Here is a 22605-nt window from a genome sequence, read left to right as displayed (position 1 = left end):
GACAGCAAAGAGAAAACAAAAAACAAACAAACAACCAACTCTGTGGAGCAACTATAATCCTGAAATGGACTTTAATAAAGACACAAAGTTCCAAATGCACATCAAAACATTCCACAGAAAGATGTGCAAATCAGCGGACTAGGTCCTATAGGGTTTTATGTGGATTATTTCATCTTTCTGTGGAATGTTTTGATGTGCATTTGGAACTTTGTGTCTTTATTAAAGTCCACTTTGTTGCTCCACAGAGTTTTTTTTTTTGTTGTTGTTTTCTCTTGGATTTTCTTCTCTGTGGATTTTTGGGGTCAATTTCCTTTGGCTTGCACATGACAGCAAATGCAGGGTACAGATCGCAGGGAACTTGTGACAGCGTGCAAGGCTGAAGAAAACCAAAACCAAAACCCCCCAGCCTGACAGCATGGGCTATATAGCAAGTTACATAGTAACATAGTAACATAGTAGATGACGGCAGATAAAGACCCGAATGGCCCATCCAGTCTGCCCAACCTGATTCAATTTAAATTTTTTTTTTTTTTTTTTTTTTCTTCTTAGCTATTTCTGGGCAAGAATCCAAAGCTTTACCCGGTACTGTGCTTGGGTTCCAACTGCCGAAATCTCTGTCAAGACTTACTCCAGCCCATCCACACCCTCCCAGCCATTGAAGCCCTCCCCTGCCCATCCTCCACCAAACGGCCATACACAGACACAGACCGTGCAAGTCTGCCCAGTAACTGGCCTTAGTTCAATCTTTAATATTATTTTCTGATTCTAAATCTTCTGTGTTCATCCCACGCTTCTTTGAACTCAGTCACAGTTTTACTCTCCACCACCTCTCTCGGGAGCGCATTCGGAAATCCACTTTGGTACAAGTGCACCGCGCTCACGTATACCTGGTGCGCGTGCAATCTTGGGGGAAAAAAAAAAAGCCTGGGTTCGTGTCAAATGCCCCCTGGATCCATGCCCTGGGCATGGGCTCTCCCACGGCTGAAAGCTCGGCAGAGCGATGCAGAGGGAAGACGCGAGACGCGCATGAAAGGAGAGGAAAGAGACAGCAGAGAGAGAGAGAGGAAGAGGGCGTGGCTTGCGCAGCCACTAGTTGCACGGACTAGCAGCTCCTTCCTGGTGGCCCTGCCATTGGCTCAGGTAGCGCGAGCTGGGCAGGAGACGGAGCCCCGTTCCAATCCCGGCCCCCCCTCCCCCTCCCCGCCCTGGGGCTCCTGCTGTGAACTTTGCCGGAGCCGAGTGTGGGCAGCAGCTCCGAGGGAGCCAACATGTGCGAGATGGCCAGCTTCCTGCATGTGGGGGACATTGTGTCGCTTTACGCCGAGGGCTCGGTCAGCGGCTTCATCAGCACCCTGGGGTGAGTCCTGGCGGGGGAGGGAGTTATGGGTTTGGGGGGGGGGATGCTGGGGAGGGAGGGGGGGTTTGGCGCTTTGAAACGGTTTACCTGCTAAGGAAGTGAATTCTCTGTGCCGTGTGCGGATGCAAGTGGCTTCTACGAAAAGGCTGGACTTAAGTTCAGCTGCTGATCCCGGTCTAACAAGCATAGGATGCGGATCCTGTTTTGGTTTTCCAACTTGAATGCTGCTTTATGCATTCTGCAGGGAAACCAAAGACTGGGTTAAGGGCTTCTGGAGTTAGGCTGGGTGTAAAGTATACTTCCAGTGGGAACATATGGGTATGCATAGCATCAATCTGGTTTTCTTTAGGGAAGTAGTAATTAAAGGCAGGAGTAGACTCAGATTAGAAAATCTACAGCAGCCAGCACATATGTTCAATAAACAGGATCCCTGCTCCTAAGAGCTTAGAATAAGAATGTTCAGTTAAGCCTCTGCTCGTGAGTTAGAAAACTGAGCAAGAAAGCTGCTAAGCTAAGACAGTGTCGTTACTTACCTGTAACGTAGGTTCTCCGTGGACAGCAGGATATGTGGCGGACTCATCCTGCTTGTCCTAGGAAAATGACGATTAGAGGTTTCATATAAGCAAATCTCTGCATAAGTCCATATCAGATGAAGGTGGCTCTGCTTGTGGAGAGATTATGAGGAAGTGGCCCAGGGCCTGGTCCTCGCTGAGTGCATTTGGTAGATCTCCAATAGTTGAATGCTGTGGAGTGTGTGACTAGGGTCTCTCATCTGGGCTGTAGAGCACAGGATCCAAGGGAAGCTAGATCCCCCATCAAATGGCTTCCGTGTTCTCCATATGTCTGGTCTCCAGCTCTGTGCTGTTGCCTTTGAGCATCAGTGAAAACGGTCTTCTCCATAGGTCCTATCTTTCATACGTACAGGGCCATAACATCACGGCAGATGGAGTTCTAGTTACTTGTGACATGGATTGGCCGCTGTTGGAAGTAGGATACTGGGCTAGATGGACCACTGATCTGACACTAGTGTAGCTATTTTATGGTTTTAGGACCAGGTCAAAGGTTATAGCTACTAATTAATTCTATAGCGCATGTACGCAGTGCATACTTTCTCTGTCCCTAGCAGGGTCACAATTTTAGGTTTTTGAGCCTGGGGCAATGGAGGGTTAGATGATTTGCTCAGGGCCACAAGGAATTGAACCCGGTTCACTAGGATTAGAGAATGACACGGTGACAAAATTCATCACCGTCCCCGCCCCCGCGGATAACCGCAGGAAATAAACCCATGTCATTTTCTAGTGTCTATTTCAACCTCAGTCCTTCTACACCAGCATTCTTCAAAGCAAAGCCTGCGGGTCAGTGGTTGTGGCCATTCATACTCTGATTCTTATGGGAGCCAAGGATAATGAAGCCATTGTGACATCACTGATGTGATTAGCTCTTAGGCACTGGTGGAATGAGGCATTATGACATCACAATATCTGCTCTGGATACCAGAGACTGTCATTCTGTAGTGTCTGTTTCAACCTCAGTCCTTCTACACCAGCATTCTTCAAAGCAAAGCTTGCGGGTCAGTGGTTGTGGCCATTCGTACTCTGATTCTTATGTGAGCCAAGGATAATGAAGCCATTGTGACATCACTGATGTGATTGGCTCTTAGGCACTGGTGGAATGAGGCATTATGACATCACAATATCTGCTCTGGATACCAGAGACTGTCATTCTGTAGTGTCTGTTTCAACCTCAGTCCTTCTACACCAGCGTTCTTCAAAGCAAAGCTTGCGGGTCAGTGGTTGTGGCCATTCATACTCTGATTCTTCCCTCTCTCCTTAAAGAATGACATGAAGATGGATTCCCGCGGTTATCCGCGGGGATGGGAATGGTGATGAATTTTGTCACCGTGTCATTCTCTAACTAGGATCTCAGTCTACTGCATTAACCATTAAGTTAGGTCCCAAAACAAGCCGGGAAGTCACTTTTCTTATACAGTTTTGAAATGGCACAACTTTTGTCTCAAAATTGAACTTTGCGAAACTACTAAAAGGGAAAAACGCCAGAGAAATGATTATGCGGAAAAAAAATGTTTTGTAAAGCATGCTAGAGAAGAGACACCCGATGTTTAAATTTAAATCTTGGCGCTAGGGCCCCGAAGCACTCTCTGCACTGGGTTTTTTTTTGACTCTTATAAAATTGGACTCCTGTGGAGTCTTGTGTCTCTTATAAAATTGGACAAGGGAAGGGTGTGGACCTCGGGCAAGGACAGACATAGTATGAAAGGCCGCTGAAAAGTTCTCAGCCCAACCAAGAAGAGAATGATGTGGAACCATGAAACTTACAAGTTATTCCACACTTTCCTTGACACTTTTCGTTTCAGCGGACCCTCGTAGCAGGATGTAGCTTTCTATGAGCGAATATATGAGAAAGGATATGATAGAGACTTACAAGATTATGAAGGGCATAGAGAAAGAGAGAGAGAAAGGGAGACAGAGAGAGAAAGAGATAGAAAGAAAGAGAGAGAGAAAGGGAGAGAGACAGAAATAGAAATAGAGAGAGATTGATAGAGAAAGATTGGAGAAACTGGGACTCTTTTCCCTGGAGAAGAGGAGAGTTAAAGGGGATATGATAGAGACTTACAAGATCATGAAGGGCATAGAGAGAGTAGGGAGGGACAGATTCTTCAAACTTTCAAAAAATAAAAGAACAAGAGGGCATTTGGAAAAGTTGAAAGGGGTCAGATTCAAAACAAATGCTAGGAAGTTCTTCTTTACCCAACGTGTGGTGGACACCTGGAATGCGCTTCCAGAGGACGTAATAGGGCAGAGTAACGATACTGGGGTTTAAGAAAGGATTGGACAATTTCCTGTTGGAGAAGGGGATAGAAGGGTATAGATAGAGGATGACTGCACAGGTCCTGGACCTGTTGGACCACCGCGTGAGCGGGCTGCCGGGCACGATGGACCTCAGGTCTGACCCAGTGGAGGCATTGCTTATGTTCTTAAGGAGTTTGTATAGGCTGGCCCTGTGGTTTAGGTATCCAATTCAGTATAATCTCTGACAGCTGGGCCAGGGATGTTGCAATATTCATAGGGAGGGGATTGGGTGAGGGATTCCTGGTCATTATTAAGGGCAACTCCTGCTGGCTGGATTTAGAGCCCATGATTAAGGTTACCATATGGCTCCAGAAAAAAGGGGACGGATTGAGACATCCGGGTTTTACTTCCATTGAAAGCAACCAAGATGTTTCAATCTGTTCTCCTTACTTCCATTGCTTTCAATGGAAGTAAAACCCAATCCCCTCCCCTCCCCAAGGGCTATGAATATTGCAACATCCCTGGCCCAGCTGTCAGAGGAGTTGCCCTTGTAAACCGTGCTGAGCTCTACGCTTGCGGAGATGGCGCGGTATAGTTTAGTCTGCGTTTTATTAAAAAGGAACCCTTAATTGGCTAATGAGTTCTTAACCATCAATAATTAGATGCTAACAACCAATTATTGATGTTAATTGGCACCAATTAGGATTTGCACGTGCATCTGACTGCCCACTATTCTATAATACTGGGTACCTAAATCGCATAGTGTATAAGCTAAAAGGGGTGTGGTCATTGGCAGGGGCATGGGTGGGTCATGAGCATTCTAAAACGTCGCATGCAGTGTTATAGAACAGTATTTCTCAACTTGTCCCTGGGGGTGTCCCCTTGCCAGTCAGGTTTTCAGGCTATCCATAACGAATATGCATACACTTGATTTGCATACACTGCTGCCATTATATGCAAATTTCTTTCATGCATAATCATTGTGGATATCCTGAAAACCTGACTGGCAAGGGGGGTACTCCAGGACCGAGTTGAGAAATATTGCTATAGAATATTGGGTTGCTGCACCCAACTTAGGCATCAGGATTTACACCAGGTTTTAGCAGACTTTCGCCCGGTCCCAATATTTTTCCACTGCCTATTCTGAGTGCCCTTTATATAATTCCCCATTTGTCATCTTTTGCTAATTTTTTGACCCAAGGAAGAAGATGTTGCCTTTGAAAGCTAGTCCAAAAATACCATTTTAAGTCAGTCCAATAGAAAAGGTATCATTTTGTCCTTATTTTGACTTGGTTTATTTCTCTTTATTGCCAAATTCTTTTCTTTTTTTTTTTTTAAAATCTTTATTCATTTTTAAAACATATACAATAAGTGAAATACAGAGTAAATTAATCTTTTTACAATATAGACATCACTTAAAATTTTTCAAATATTCATGCTTATTAATACCCTCCCCTCCCCCCACCAAAACTTTCCAACCATTTTTCCAACCTTATTTACCTCCCACCCCCTCCCTGGATGTGCTTATTATCAAATAACAAACCATAACTATAGAGATTCTACAAAGGACATAAATGGGCCGCAAATTAATTTAAAATTTTCATTATTCCCTAATATAGCAGCATTCATTTTCTCATATTTATATATTAGACATAAACTTGCCCACCAAAATGTAAAGTTGAGACGATCCCAGTTTTTCCAGTTTCGTGTAATCAATTGTATAGCTGTACTTGTCATAATTAAAAAGAGACGCCTTTTATGTTTATCTAGGGGATCTCTGATATGCAAAATAGTACCACAAATTATTATTTCATAAGTTAAAGGAATCTCAGAATTTAAAATATTATTAATATGTCCCCAAATTGATTTCCCAAAAAATCAGAATTCTAGGGCAGTAAAACAATAGATGGTCTAGGTGACAGTGCCAGCATCTATTAGATCTAGAATTATCTAATTTATTCAACCTAACTGGGGTCCAAAAAGAACGATGTAACAAAAAGAACCAAGTTTGTTTCATAGATGCTGACGCTGTACACCTCATCCTCCAAATTCCTAAAAACTCTAGTGAGGGTCTAAGTGATTTTTTTTTCTGTGGTACACTAGGGAGCAGAAGTGGAAGCCTGAGCTGGGGGATTCTTTCTAACCCTGGCCTCTGATGTAGCAAAGCAGAATGTTAACTGCTGTGGAGGAGCCTAAGCTGAGACCAAGACTCAGGTTTGTAGCTTGGCAGGGCAGAGCACCAGCTGCTGCAGAAAATGTTCTTGCTGTGGGGTTTGATGTAACTTTTTTTTGAGGTGAGAATGGGAGTCTTTCCTCTTTATGGAGAACAGTTTACTGCCCTGGAAAGCAGTTAGAGGGGGTTCTGATTAGAGAATGACACGGTGACAAAATTCATCACCGTTCCCGTCCCTGCGGATAACCGCAGGAAATAAACCCATGTCATTTTCTAGTGTCTATTTCAACCTCGGTCCTTCTACACCAGCATTCTTCAAAGCAAAGCTTGCGGGTCAGTGGTTGTGGCCATTCATACTCTAATTCTTATGGGAGCCAAGGATAATGAAGCCATTGTGACATCACTGATGTGATTGGCTCTTAGGCACTGGTGGAATGAGGCATTATGACATCACAATATCTACTCTGGATACCAGAGACTTGTCATTCTTTAGTGTCTGTTTCAACCTCGGTCCTTCTACACCAGCATTCTTCAAAGCAAAGCTTGCAGTCAGTGGTTGTGGCCATTCATACTCTGATTCTTATGTGAGCCAAGGATAATGAAGCCATTGTGCCATTGTGACATCACTGATGTGATTGGCTCTTAGGCACTGGTGGAATGAGGAATTATGACATCACAATATCTGCTCTGGATACCAGAGACTGTCATTCTGTAGTGTCTGTTTCAACCTCGGTCCTTCTACACCAGCATTCTTCAAAGCAAAGCTTGTGGGTCAGTGGTTGTGGCCATTCATACTCTGATTCTTCCCTCTTTCCTTAAAGAATGACATGAAGATGGTTTCCTGCGATTATCCGCGGGGACGGGAACGGTGATGAATTTTGTCACCGTGTCATTCTCTAGTTCTGATGCTTTCAGTTACCTCCCTCCCCCACCCGTCTAATCCATCCCTGCAGTACACTGGACATTTCAGGACAGAACAACATCCAAGGAAGTGTCTGGCTTAAATTGACATGGTTAGAAGTTTTGCTGACTATGTTGAAGAACAGAAGCTATGCCCCCCCCCCTCCCCTGTCCCCATAGCAGCCCGCCCACATCACTTTCTCAAGTAAAGGCGGCACTCACTTTGCTTTCCTTGAGATGCCGGGCCTTTTATTCTCTGGAATTGATCTTGTGACTCTGTGCCAACGTTTCCTCCCCTAAATGCAAATGTCGCCTTGTGTTTAGTGGCTGGACACAGTAGGGCTGTGTCTCTAGTGCCTGTTTTGAACCCTGCAGCTGATGTGGGAGAAATTGTTCCCATTTGCCCACTGCAGTGAGCATTCTTTGGTGGCTGAGGCCTGAAGTGAGGGAACAACCGTTTCTGAACACATCTACAGTGTGTGTGTGTGTGTGGTAGAACGATTTCCATGTTGCTATGAGAGTGTGCGGTGTCTCGTTTGTATAGCATTTGTGACTGACTGTCTGTCTCTGGGAAAAGGTGGCTAAAGTAATGGATCCAAAACATCGAGAATGTCTGATTTTCATATCATGGGTCTGTAAGCCGTCTGAAAAAATTACATTTGAACTGTACATTTTTTTTGTATTTGCACCTAGAAGGATAAGGTTTGGACTGTTGAATTACAAATCATTTGCTGTAACAGCATTCATTAAAATCTCCTTTTTTTTGTTTCTGGAGATTTGTCACCGTTTCCTATTTATTTATTCATTCATTCATTCAATTTTCTATACTGTTCTCCCAGGGGAGCTCAAAACGGTTTACATTAATTTATTTAAGGACGCAAGCATTTTTCCCTGTCTGTCCCGGCAGGCTCACAATCTATCAAATGTACCTGGGTCAATAGGGGGATTAAGTGACTTGCCCAGGGTCACAAGAAGCAGCAGGGTTTGAACCCACAACCTCAGGGTGCTGAGGCTGTAGCTTTAACCACTGTGATACTCTAGAAATTAAAATGTAGTAAAATTGAGCCAAGTATAGCAGGACAATCAAGCCATTGTGACATCACTGCTGAGGTTGGCTCTTAGGCATTGGTGGAATGAGGCATTATGATGTCACAATACCAGCTCTGGTTATCAGAGGCTGAAACTTGTCACACTATTTACTTATTCAATATTCTATCCCGTTCTCCCAGGGGAGCTCAGAACGGTTTACATGAATTTATTCAGGTACTCAAGCATTTTTCCCTGTCTGTCCTGATGGGCTCACAATCTATCTAATGTACCTGGGGCAATGGGGGGATTAAGTGACTTGCCCAGGGTCACAAGGAGCAGTGTGGGTTTGAACCAACAACCCCAGGGTGCTGAGGCTGTAGCTTTAACCACTGTGCCACACTCTACCCCCCTCCCCTATGCAGCTATGGACAAACATATAGAAGGCAATTTTCAAGTGCCATGCACCCGGGTTAATACACTGTATGAAAATTGGCCACCCTGACTGTGAGAACAAGTCCACATGGGGATCACCATTCATACCTGTACCTGTGGGAAGCCAGGTGGGCTCAAACATGGGGCTGGTGCGGGGAGGCAACAGGATATAGTTGTTCCTTTGCATTTTCAAAGTATCTGCCCAGGTGCAAATCTCTGTGGGTGCTTTTTTCTAAGCGGTATTCAAAGGGAATTAGTGCAAAAGTACCTGAGCACCTCTTAACTGTCTGCATCGTTTTGGAAATAGCTCTTATAAGAGAATTCTATAAAACAGTTAGTAACACGTTCACACTGATTATATAGAAACATAGAAGATGACGGCAGAAAAGGGCTACAGCCCATCAAGTCTGCCCACTCTGCTTACCCACCCCCTGTCTATGCCCTAATGACCCAATTTCCTTATCTTGACCCTCGTAGGGATCTCACATGGGTATCCCATTTATTCTTAAAGTCTGGCACGCTGTCTGCCTCGATCACCTGCACTGGAAGCTTGTTCCAATGATCAACCACTCTCTCTGTGGTGTCGCCATGACATTTTCCGCCCCTGAGTTTGAGCGGGTGCCCTCTTGTGGCCGAGGGTCCCTTGAGAAAGAAAATATCATCTTCCACTTCGACACGTCCCGTGAGGTACTTAAATGTTTCGATCATGTCTCCCCTCTCCCTACGTTCCTCGAGAGTGTAGAGCTGCAATTTGTTCAGTCTCTCTTCGTACGAGAGACCCTTGAGCCCCGAGATCATCCTGGTGGCCGTCCGCTGAACCGATTCAATTCTGCGCACATCTTTACTGTAATGTGGCCTCCAGAATTGCACACAGTACTCCAGATGAGGTCTCACCATGGCCCTGTACAACGGCATTAGGACTTCAGGCTTTCGGCTGACGAAACTTCTGTTGATACAACCCAATATCTGCCTTGCCTTTGATGAAGCCTTTTCCACATAAATAATTAGAATAATGGCACCTAGGGACTTGATTCAGTAAATGATGCTGAAAAAAAAAATGCAGACTGAATGCTATTCTACAAATGACACTCCGAGGGGGAGATGCTCAGAAGCTTGCTCTGCAAGTAAGACCGGATGTAGCCAGTCTTACATGCAAGGTAGATCGGCCTCTGATGCACAAAACGACTCTCAAGAGGGGGGGGGGGGGGAGAGGTTTGGGGCTTTTGCCAATCACATTATTAGCAGCCACGGGGAATCCTATGCAAATGCATTACAAGGAGCTCATTAGTATTAAAATGAGCACTCCTTGTAATGAACAGCAGGGAATGTCCACCTCTTTCCATGCAAAATTTTCCAGCAGGCCCAGAGCTGCTGGTAGTTGCTAGAGCTTGTTGTGTGTGCATGTCCTGCGCCTAATAGTTGCATTCTGACTAGGGTTTTCAAATGTCTAGATTTGCCTGGACATGTCCTCTTTTCAGAGGACTGTCCGGACATCTGAACAGCTTTTCAAAACTCGGCACTTCGCCCGGGTTTTGTAAAGCTGGTAAGATTGGGGCTGAGTTTGGTGTGCATCTGCGCATGTGTGAATGCAACGCGGTGATGTCACACGCTTGGGCGCGATGTCGTCACGTCACATCTGCGAATGCGCAGATGCATTCCAGACCCGGCCCAAAGAGATGAAGTTTGCGTGGGGCTGGGGTTGGAAGGCAGAACGGGATGGGGGCGGATCCAGGGGCAGAATGGGGCGGGGCCACGTGTCCTCCTTTACCAGATGCGATATCTGGTAACCCTAATTCTGACTATAGGCGCAGGACGCACACACACATAAGAAAAGCACAACAGCTGTGTCCAAATTGTGTGTGAAACAAACAAACAAAAAAAAAAAACCCCTCAAAAAAGAAAATAGATTTGCTGGCGAGCTCCGGTGAACAGGAGCTATTTTGGGCCTATGGACAAGAGCTCAGTTCTTGTGCACAGGTGCCAGTTCCTCCCTCTTTCACCATATATAGTAACTTAGACAATGTCATCACATTAACCATGTGTTTGCTGCCGCTGGTGGGGACCTCGAAGATCCCTTTGAAAAAGATCTGGAAGCCTCGTCTCACAGGGCTTCTGATGCTGACTCCACATTTCTCTGGAGCCTCTCAGCTCTGTCTGTATCCAGAACTGAATACACTTCTCCCTCCGTATTCGCGGTGATTAGTTGCAGAGCCGGACCGCGAATATTTAAAAAACCGCAAATAATATTCAGGCCGGTTCTGCCCCTAACCACCGCTTCCCCCCGATTATTTTAAGCCTTGAAAGCTCCCCCCTTAAGCCTTACCTGGTGGTCTAGTGGGTTTTCGGGGCAGGAGCGATCTTCCCACGCTCCTGCCCCGTGCAGATCGCTCACAGGAAATGGCTGCCTTGAGCTCCTGTAGTCTCTCGAGCCATTTCCTGTGAGCGATCTGCACGGGGCAGGAGCGTGGGAAGATCGCTCCTGCCTGAAAACCCGCTAGACCACCAGGTAAGGCTTAAGGGGGGACTTTCAAGGCTTAAAATAGTCAGGGGAAGTGGTGGTAATCTTCCGTTATTATCGAAACTAACGGAAAAAATCGTTCACACTCAACTATCTGAATTTATCGAAAAAACTCACGCCTTACATCCCTGTCAAACTGGTTTTCGCTCATCACATTCAACGGAACTGTCTCTGCTAGGCCTCATCTCAACCATACACTATTATCATGAACACCAAAAATCCGTCCTTCTTATATCTCTCGACCTCTCAGCAGCCTTTGATACCATCGACCATTCTCTCCTTTTAAATAGACTCAAAGACTGTGGTATCACCGGATCTGCACTATCATGGTTCACGTCTTATTTCACAGAACGCAGTTTTAAAGTTCATGCAATGAATGAAACTTCGATTTCTTTAGCTCAAATCTATGGTGTTCCACAAGGTTCCATTCTATCACCATTACTATTTAATATCTTTCTATCTCCTCTTTTAAGTCTAGCTCAATCTATTGGATTTACGATCTTCGCCTATGCAGATGACATTCAGCTTCTTCATCCAATCAACACTTCCAACACTTCTGACATAAAAGATATTAACAATAAACTGGATTCCATAAACGACTGGCTCTACTCTAACAAACTTTCCCTCAATGTCAACAAAACCTGTGGCCTCTTATTCTCAACCAAGAATACTGAATCTTTACCGGAAAAAATAGCTATTAAATCAGTTCCAATTCAAATGGAAACAAAAATAAAACTTTTAGGGGTCATTATTGACAAAGATTTATCATTTCATGATCACATCAGTTCTACAATAAAAACCTGTTTCTATAAACTCCGTATCATTCGTTCATTAACTTCAATCTTGCAGATCGAATCAATTACAATTCTGGTTCATTCTCTGATCATTTCTCACCTAGACTATTGTAATTCCCTTCTTAACGGTCTTCCCCAAAAAGAAATCCGATGTCTCCAATTGATTCAAAATACAGCTATAAAACTCATTTATAAACTGGGTAAATACGATCATGTCACTCCAATTCTGAAAGATGCCCACTGGCTTCCTGTGGCCCACCGAATTACATATAAAATTATTCTCTTGACCTTTAAAATAAAATCCTCTCATCTGCCTTCATTTCTACATAAACTCCTCATACTCCAATGTTCATCTCGTACTCTGAGATCCACAAATCAAAATCTCCTTCTGATCCCCTCTATTAAAAACTTTTACTACACACGGAAAATAAATTTTTCTGTCTCTGCTCCAATGCTATGGAACTCTTTACCACAACCTCTTCGCGACGAACAACAACTGGATAAATTTAAGATAGGCCTAAAGACTTTTCTATTTCGCGATGCATTTATTTCAGTTTAGTATCTACTTCTCGGTTATTTTCAAATTATTTAACCTTCAAAAATTATTTCTGAAAGACTTTTTCCCCACCCAAATGTTTTTTTCCCATTCCCTCTTTCTCCCTTTTCTCTTAATAATGTAACTTTACCCTTCCACAAACCTCTTCCCTCACAATCAAGTTTGTCTTGTTTATGTTTTAATATACACTGTTTGTACTTCTAAATATTGAATATATTAACTCCCCTTTCTTATCTATATTTTTTATTGTAATGTAAACCGGCCAGATATTTATTTGATGGTCGGTATATTAAAACCTAATAAACTTGAAACTTAGAACCGGCCCGAATATTATTTGCGGTTTTTTAAATATTCGCAGGCCGGCTCTGCCCTTAACTACCGCGAATACGGAGGGGGAAATGTATTCAGTTCTGGATACAGACAGAGCTGAGAGGCTCCGGAGAAATGTGGAGTCAGCATCAAAAGCCCTGTGAGACGAGGCTTCCAGATCTTTTTCAAAGGGACCTTCGAGGTCCCCACCAGCGGCAGCAAACACATGGTTAATGTGATGACATTGTCTAAGTTACTATATTCTTGACATAGTGTACTCGTCCCCTTAGCCAGTACTGAGCAAATGTCCCAGCAGTGTGTTATGAGGTTCTCTGTTGCTATGTGTTCTGTACTTTGTGATGGCTTTTTTCCCACAGTTTACCAATAGCCTTTCAAAGCCACTGGAAAATTTGTATTGTAAAAGCATGAAATGTGTTTACAGGTTGCTGCATAAAAAAAGCCCAAACAAAGGGACTGAGTTAGCACAAGCTTGAATCTTATGGGCAACGGCGCCAACCAAGCGTCCGTTGCTTGGAAGCTTAAAACGTGTCCTAACTCATTCCCTTTGTGTGGGCAGTAGCATGTGTCTGGTATATACACGGGAGCTTTAAGGGCTGAAAATTTAAATGGAAGGATGCTACTGAAGGTACTGTGACATGCTTTTACATACATGTGCACATTACATAATGGTCTAGATTCAGTAAATTGCGATCAATAATCAGTGTCGAAAAAAAAAAAAAATCATTGCACTCAAAGATAAGCACCCATTATAGAAATTAGCGCTGCGAGGAAGATTCTCAAAACTTATCGTGCCCTTAACGATGGTCGCTCAACCGGTTCCAGCCGGTTTAGCGTGCATGTATTTTCAAAACGGCTCACTGCGGTCTTTTCCGAGCTCCCTGGCGGACTCCGACTCTGCCATGCAAATGTATTACAACCAGGTCAAAAATATTAAAATGGTCGTAAAATGGGCTCATCGATATTCAAAGGAGCACTCTGGGCGATTCTCTATCATCGCCGTGTGATTCGCCAAGCGCGGTGTCAGCTTTTGGCGACCAAAAATCACCGACGGGTCCGGGGGTGCCAGTATTGTGAAAAGTGCATCTCAGGCGTGTGTTTCTGACAGTGGCTCATGATAAAATTTCAAACAATAGGAGTCTAATTTCAATAAACCCTATACACTTCTCCCTCCGTATTCGCTGTGCTAGGGGATTAACAGACCCGCAAATACAGAAAAACCGCAAATAACTTTTTTCATATGTTATTCGCTGTTTTCTATTAAAACCCACCATGAATATGGTGAAACCGTGAATAATGCACTGGCTGCCATTCGAATCCAGGGTCCTATTTAAGTTCTCTTGCATCTGCTACAAAACCGTATCAGGTATGTCACCTGACTATCTTTACCCCCACTTCAACCTGAACTATAATAATAAGAGCTCCCGCAGAATAACTATGTTTGCTTTCCCCTCACTGAAAGCATGTCATCTTAAAAGATTCCTTGAACGAACCTTCTCTTTTCAAGCGGCCAAACTAAACTCATGGCTCGCCCAAATTACACTTGATGCCTCTTCATACCTCCACTTTAGAAAAAAGCTCAAAACTCTACTTTTCAATGGACCAAATCTTTAATGCTCCCCTCTTCCGCCTTAACGCTCCCCCTCTCCACATTAGAAAACAGATCGAAAACTCTTCTTTGCATCAGACCAAATCCTTAACTCTCCCCTCCCTCCCTCAACACGGCCCACCTTTCTTTACTTTTTCCCCCTCCTCCCCCCCAAGATCCCTGCCCCCTCCCTCTCATACAATATGCTTTGTTCCCCCCTCTCATAAATTCAATTGTACTCTCTTACAGTACATACCTTATGTGCTCTGTATTAGCCCTTCCTTCACTTAAATTGTCAATGTAAACTAGTTTTGACCCTTTCATTGACTTGTTATGTTCTTCTTTTTTCAACTGCACTGTATGTAACTCTTCTATTTGTTGTGAACCGCCTATTTGTTGTGGCGGTATACAAAAATGAAATTATTATTATTGTTATAATATGGTGAGAGACCTGGCCTGTTCCTGAAGGAGAGGCAAAACACGGTAAAGAAAGTGCTGGGAATCGGCGATTTCTCTATGCAAGCTGACGTAATTTGGGGGGGGGGAGGAGCCAGCAAGCTAAAAACCACAAATCATCGAAACCGCGATTGCTGAAACCGCGAATATGGAGGGAGAAGTGACCACTCAGAATCTCTATATTTTTTATAGTATAGGATATACTTCAATAAACATTATTTAAATTTCTATGTGTAACCATGTGTTTCTAAATGTATGAAGTGTTCAGTACCACTGAAGGGGTTTAAGGCAGCATGTTTATCACACGAGTAAATTACTCCACAATGGGAACAAGCCAACTTAATCTCTCGATTATCCAAACAAAAGACCTGTATAAATGATTATCTCCAATCGTTGTTAGATTCTTAAGTTACTGTGCTCTCAGATGCCTGCGCTGTAAAATCATGAACGATTTTCTCTACAGCCTCTGCAGGAAAGAGGTATCTTTCATCGAGCTCAGTGCCTCTAATCAAAAAAGTGCTAATGCTTTGTGCTTAGAACTTATATAAAGTGCTATTGTGCAGAATTAATAACTGAAACTGGCACTTATCTCTTTATAACTTTAGTGCCAGTGTCGTTGTTGTAGCAATATGAAACTCTTAAGAACATAAGAACATAAGCAATGCCTCTGCTGGGTCAGACCTGAGGTCCATCATGCCCAGCAGTCCGCTAACGCGGCAGCCCAACAGGTCCAGGACCTGTGCAGAAATCCTCTATTTATACCCTTCTATCCTCTTTTCCAGCAGGAAACTGTCCAATCCTTTCTTAAATCCCAGTACCGTACTCTGCCCTATTACATTCTCTGGAAGCGCATTCCAGGTGTCCACCACACGTTGGGTAAAGAAGAACTTCCTAGCATTTGTTTTGAATCTGTCCCCTTTCAACTTTTTCAGATGCCCTCTTGTTCTTTTATTTTTTGAAAGTGTGAAGAATCTGTCCCTCTCTACTCTCTCTATGCCCTTCATGATCTTATAAGTCTCTATCATATCCCCTCTAAGTCTCCTCTTCTCCAGGGAAAAGAGACCCAGTTTCTCTTGCTGCCCAACGGGGACTCGTTTCACCTATTGGCGGCTTCTTCAGGGGTCTACTTTATAGCTACAACAAAATCAGATAATATGATAATTAATGTTATTTAAAACATATCAAAGATAATTTATGAAACTCTACATGGTTACTCACTGTGCAGCCATGCTCTGGCTGAAAAGCAAAATGGCGCTGTCAACTATCAGACGCCAACGCATGCGCTTAAAAGCACTCGATGTAATTGCTCTCGTTGTTAAAAATCTAAGCGCATGTGTATTGAAATGTGTTGATTCGCTTGGGGGCTTCATGACAATGAAGCCGATGGCACAGTGCGCAGCGGCCGCTAAAAGAGCAAATAGAATGCTAGGTATAATCAAGAAGGGTATTACTACCAGAACGAACGAAGTTATCCTGCCATTGTATCGGGCAATGGTGCGTCTGCATTTGGAGTACTGCGTCCAATATTGGTCGCCGTATCTTAAGAAGGATATGACGTTACTCGAGAGGGTTCAGAGGAGAGCGACACGTTTGATAAAAGGGATACGCTGAGAGATTGGAGAAACTGGGTCTCTTTTCCCTGGAGAAGAGGAGACTCAGAGGGAATATGATAAGAGACTAACAAAATCATGAAGGGCATAGAGAGAGTAGAGAGGGACGGATTCTTCAAACTTTCAAAAAATATAAGAACAAGAGGGCATTCGGAAAAGTTGAAAGGGGACAGATTCAAAACAAATGCTAGGAAGTTCTTCTTTACCCAACGTGTGGTGGACTCCTGGAATGCGCTTCCAGAGGACGTAATAGGGCAGAGTACAATACTGGGGTTCAAGAAAGGATTGGACAATTTCCTGCTGGAGAAGGGGATAGAAGGGTATAGATAGAGGATTACTGCACAGATCCTGGACCTGTTGGGCCACCGCTTGAGCGGGCTGCTGGGCACGATGGACCACAGGTCTGACCCAGCGGAGGCATTGCTTATGTCCTTATGTTATTACAAAATTTGAATCAAAGCAGAAATACTGTTGAAACATAAAATTGGAAAAAAGGAAATAAACCAGAAAAATGAACTAGAAAAAAGAACCCCAAACTATGGTAGTGTTCAAACCTCTTGGTTTCAAAGTGCCTAATCTGAATATCCAACGTGTCTCCCGTTGGAGAAGACTTCTTTGGCTATCACCACCCCGGATGTTCTGTGTCTGCTTGTCAATGCAAAAACATCTCAATTCTGAAACTTTGTGTTGTAATTGTCTGCAATGTTCTGCTAGTGGTCATATGTTATGCTCACTGTTTATGTAGGGGTAAGGGGACTCGGAAGTGTCATGATAGACCTCAGTAACAACTAGCAGCGGCTCGTATGCAGCTGGAATGGTACTGAACACTTCATATGTTTAGAAACACGAGCTTGCGTATAGAAATCTAAAATAAAATAATGTTCATGATAAAAATTTACAAGATTCATATGAATTATATTAGTTTTGGGGGAGGGGGTTTGGGGGGACCAAAAGCACGTTTCTTGAGCGCGTGTATTATAGGTGTGACTTATGTATTTCTGGCTGTGGCTCATGATAAAATTTGACATTAAAAAATTTCAAGATTCACTTCTCCCTCCAAATCCGCAGGTTTAGTACCTGCAGATTCAGTTATTCGCGTTTTTTTGCCCCGGATCTCTCCCTAGTTTTTATGGCTGAATCACTGCCTCCCGGACCTCCCCAGACCTTACCTGGTGGTCTAGTGGTGACGCGGGCCAGGAGCGATCTTCCTATGCTTCTGCCCCGTGGCAGAGCCGTCATCAAAAATGGCTTCTGTGAGGTCCCGTTGTAGTCTCGTGAGTCCAAAGGAACTCATGGCAGCCATTTTTAATGCCGGCTCTGCACGGGGCAAAAGCATAGGAAGATCGCTCCTGGCCCGCGTCACCACTAGACCACCAGGTAAGGTCTGGGGAGGTCCGGGATGCAGGAGGGAGGCGGGGGTGGGTCAGAGTCAGCCCTAAAAGTTATCCGCGGTTTTTCAATATTCATGGGCCAGCTCTGCCCCTAACCCCCGTGTATACGGAGGGAGAAGTGTAGTAGTTTTATTTATTTATTTATTTATTTTTTTTTGGGGGGGGGAATCAAAAGCATGCTTCTTGAGTACGCGTAATAAAGGCATGTCTTACCCGCGACGCTTGCACCTCCCCTCCCTTCCCCTGAATCCAATAGCGCTGGCTTGCCTATGGTGTTGCTTTTTTGGCGCATGCACACATGTAAGCCTCTTTTTGTGGTGCATGTGCCGGTCGCTATCACCAGCGACTCATCGCATGTAAATTTAGCAAACCTCATTTGCATGTATGGTTTTTTTTTGAGAATGACTCATCTGTCGAGGAGTGTGTGGCGCAGTGGTTGGATCTACAGCCTCAGCACCCTGGGGTTGTGGGTTCAAACCCCGCGCTGCTCCTTGTGACCCTGGGCAAGTCACTTAATCCTCCATAGCCCCAGGTACGTTAAATAGATTGTGAGCCCACCGGGACAGATAGGGAAAATGCTTGAGTACCTGATTGTAAAAACCGCTTAGATAACCTTGATAGACGGTATATAAAATCCTAATTAAAAAATAAATAAATAAATAATCGTTACAATAATGGCTGTGACAGCGGCCTGTCGGGTTTTACCTTGAATATTAGAGAACCTAGCCCTGAGTGCCGATTTTGGTGCCCTGCTGAAACCAAATATAATTCCTGGCACCCAATGGGTGCACAGCCTCGGTATTCTATAACACTGCATGCAAATTTTAGGAACAGCCTTAAACCACCCGTGCAGTTCCCACACTATAGGATTTGGGTGCCCATTGTTATGGAACAGCGCAGAACGAGATGTGCGTGCGAATTCAAATGGGTGCCAGTTAGCACCCAATAATTGGCTAATTTACTCCCCCTTTCACGAAGCCACTTAAGGCTTTTTTATTGCCGGCCGTGGCGGTATTAGCACCGATGCTCATAGGAATTCTATGAGCTTCAGAGCTAAGACCGCCACGGCTAGTGACAGAAAAAAGCCTAACACAGTTTTGTAAAAGGAGCCCTTAGTTGGCTCACAACTTGGATCGGTGCCCAAATATCAGCGCACAATTTTGGGCACCAAATATAGAATCCGGAGGAATGTTATGACCACGACAGTGATCAAGTGCCATCAAGTCGAGCATGATTCCCGAAGACCATATATATAGGTCTTCTGTCTTCTGTCAATATACACGAACACCCACAGTCGTTTCATCAGGATTTAACTTTCTTCTTTTCAAAGTGCTCTGCAGGGGTTAGCGCTCTGGAAACAAAGAGCTCTCTGTTACTGGCTCTTCCTGTACTGAATTTTTGGAGCAGGCTTTTTCCCGGGGCTCTGTTTCCACGAACAAAAAAATCTTCTACAAGTACCTATCCTTTCAATCTTGTTTCACAGTTTATTTAATTTACAGCGGAAAAGGCACCCTCCCCCCCTTCTCCCTGCACAAGGAATACAGAACTATTTATTTGTCACAATATCCCCGAGATAAAAATGTTATTTGTAAATGACATCAGATGCTGCTGGTCAGGAATGAGGTGTGTTGGCAGAGCCATGTGTGAGCGGTCTTGGTACTGGAATAGCCGGGGGTACTTTGGTGTCGGGATTAGTAGTGCTGTGTGTGGGAGGTTGTCAACATAGCAATAGAATATGGCAGGACTCCGGTGCCTTGTCAGAACTATGTGGAGGCATCTTGGTACTGCAGCAGCAGGGGGTGTTGCAGAGCAAGATTAAGGTACACTGGTAAAGCTGTGTAGGTGGTGGTGGGGGGGATGGTCTCAGTACAGGAAAATAAGGGAGTCCTGCGTGGCAAGATTGAGGTGCATTGGCATAGCTGTGTGTTGGAAGGTCTCAGGACTAAACTAGCAGGGGATGCTGCCAGTCAGGTTTAAGGGGCACCGGTAGGGCTGTGTGGGGTTTATAATCATGACTCAGACAATATCATAATTTGCCTAGAACAGCAGGCCTGGGAGAGGCACCTTCGTCAGTATTACCAGCCGCTGTGTCATGCTGGCAGCGAACGGGGGTGGGGGGACTTCAAATTAAAAATGCCCTGCGCTGCCAGGAGAGCTTTACCCAGCCCTGTGGTTGAACAGTCATGTTGGAAATCCAGACCTCTGGGCTGCGTCTGAGTGTGCTTTTCCAGATTATATGTTTCAAGTTTGCTTAACCACTTTTTTTTTTCAGTTTTAGTTTCAAAAGGGTTTATTCCAAACATCTGTAGAAACCCCCCCCAAAAAAAAAACTTTAGTTGGTGGTTAACCACCAGCAAAGACTGCTTTGCTGATGGAGGTGTGGAATTTGCTTGTATGTTAGAAGCAGTTAGTGTATTAAGCTGATATCTGATATCGAAAGCAAAAAAGGAAGGTTGATTTTCATAAGTTGATGTCACTGTGCAGTATTCTCTGAAAGGCTTAAAGAGCTGTGCCTGAGGTACCAGGGAAGGCTAGTGGCAAGTGGGGGCTCCAAGCTTGTCCTGTCTATTAGAAAAGGCAAGACTTGGTTTGGCTGTGGCCGTGATCCTCAGAAGGTTCAGGAGCAGGAACTTCCTGCTATCATTAAGAAGGAACTGAAGGATTCACAAGGAGCAGATAAAGAAAGCAAAGTCTAGTAACATTGCAGATGATGGGGTGGTTTGTTTATAGGGTTACCATATGGCTCCAGAAAAAGGAGGACGGATTGAGCCATCCGGGTTTTACTTCCACTGACAGTAAAGGAAGTAAAACCCGGATGTCTCAAGCCGCCCTCCTTTTTCTGGAGCCATATCGCAACCCTAGAAAACCAGCAGGTTACAACTTCCCAGAACCCACCTGGGTCAATGCTGACAGGTTAGTGGTGGCGTTGTTCTGTCCATCAAGACTATGGAGCTCATTTTAGGAGGCTTATTTATGATTTCCAAGAGGAAGTTCTGACATTTACAGGTGGAAACCATCCAGGCGTAACTGGTGATTTCAGAGAGGGCTTACAGAAATTTGCATGTGGATGTCCATGTAGCAATTGCAGGGTGGGGGAGAGGTTTGGGCATGGCCTGGATGGATCAAAAGTCAACAAACGTATGCGCTATTTCATAATTAACTAACTAACCCTCTCCTTTACAAAGCCGCGCTAGTGTTTTTAGCGCCAGTCACCGCGGTAACAGCTGCGACGCTCATAAAAATTCCTATGAGCATCCGAGCTGTTACCGTGGAGGTTAGTGCTAAAAACGCTAGTGCGGCTTCGCAAAGGAGGGGGGAATAAATGTATAAAATAATATTTCTATGTGGGGATGTACAGCTGATCCCTTTCAGATTTTTAAAAAGTTCCAGATAGTTTTTTATAGGAGGGAGGTATCCTCCTAAATCCCCCGTTGTTTATTTCCCCTTGAAAACTGAAAATTAATATAGATTGAGGCTTCTGTAGCTATTATTATTATTACTTAATAATTGGGATTTATTAACCACCTTTTCATGAAGAGATTCACCCAAAGCAATTTTTTTAAACAGCATTTCTATGTATAAGAATTGCCGCTGCTATACTGGGTCAGACCAATGGGCCATATAGTCCAGTATCCTGTTTCCAATCCAGGTCAAAAGCCCCTGGCAAGGAGTATCCAGGTCAAAAGTCCCTGGCTATTGATATCAGGGCAAGCAGTGGCTTCCCCATGTCTGTCTTAATAGGAAACTATGGGCTTTTCCTCCAGGCACTTATCCAAACCTTTTTTTAAACCCAGCTACGCTAACCATTTTTACAGCATCCTCTGGCAATGAGTTCCAGAGCTTAACTACTTGTTCAGTGATAAAGTATTTCCTCCTATTTGTTTTGAAACCATTTCTATGTAACTTCATTGAGTATCCCCCTAGTGCTTGTAATTTTTATATAAGAATATAACATAAAAGACGCCAGAATGGGACAATTTTGGCCTTCAATTAGGGTTACCATATGGCTCCAGAATAAGGAGGATGGATTGAGACATCCGGGTTTTACTTCCATTGCTTTCAATTAGAAGTAAAGCCCAGGTGTCTCTATTTGTCCTCCTTACTTCCGTTGCTTTCAGTAGAAGTAAAACCCAGATGTCTCAATCCGTCCTCCTTATTCTGGAGCCATATGGTAACCCTATCTATGGAACACCTGTTGTTTTCCACGCCAGATGGACACAACATATGGGTTTGGGGATGCAGAACCCAAGGTGAGAGGAGTTAGGAGCTGAAAGCGCTCTCAGAGAGATGGGTTTTTAACTGGGCCTTGAACACTGCCAGAGACGGAGCCCGTCGTAGGGATTCGGGCAGCTTGTTCCAAGTAGTTTTATTTATTTTTTTTTTTTATCCCTAGTGGGCTCACAATCAAAGGTGTTTTTTTGTACCTGGGTCAGAAGGAGCTGAAGTGGGAATTGAACCCACTTTGCCAAGATTGCAGCCCACTTCACTAACCATTAGGCTACTCATACACTATTTTGAATAGTGGAGGGCTATTATTCTGTGCTGTTCCTGCAGTATGGGAACTTTTCACTACAGCACCAGCAGGGCTGTGGAGTCAGAGTCATGGGTACCAGAAACTGAGGAGTCAGAGTCGAAGGATATATCTACCGACTCCACAGCCCTGA

General features: G+C 44.2%; 1 protein-coding gene across 3 annotated transcripts in view; it reads left to right on the top strand.

Moving 5' to 3' along the window:
- The first annotated feature begins 1120 nt into the window (after positions 1-1120).
- ITPR3 (inositol 1,4,5-trisphosphate receptor type 3) overlaps positions 1121-22605 on the top strand; it is a 213002-nt gene continuing 191517 nt past the window's right edge. Inside the window, exon 1 of one of the 3 annotated variants that reach the window (XM_033917436.1) lies at positions 1121-1357. In XM_033917436.1, coding sequence (XP_033773327.1) covers positions 1269-1357 — 89 coding nt within the window. In that variant the 5' untranslated portion in view covers positions 1121-1268. Of the gene's footprint in view, positions 1358-22072; positions 22192-22605 lie in introns of those variants that run through there. The other 2 variants (XM_033917437.1, XM_033917435.1) reach the window with 2 other exon arrangements.

This window comes from Geotrypetes seraphini, chromosome 13 (assembly GCF_902459505.1).
Source record: "Geotrypetes seraphini chromosome 13, aGeoSer1.1, whole genome shotgun sequence".
NCBI classification, from domain to species: domain Eukaryota; kingdom Metazoa; phylum Chordata; class Amphibia; order Gymnophiona; family Dermophiidae; genus Geotrypetes; species Geotrypetes seraphini.
The sequence above is the reverse complement of the archived record's forward strand: the minus strand, read 5'-3'. Positions and strand labels throughout refer to the sequence as shown.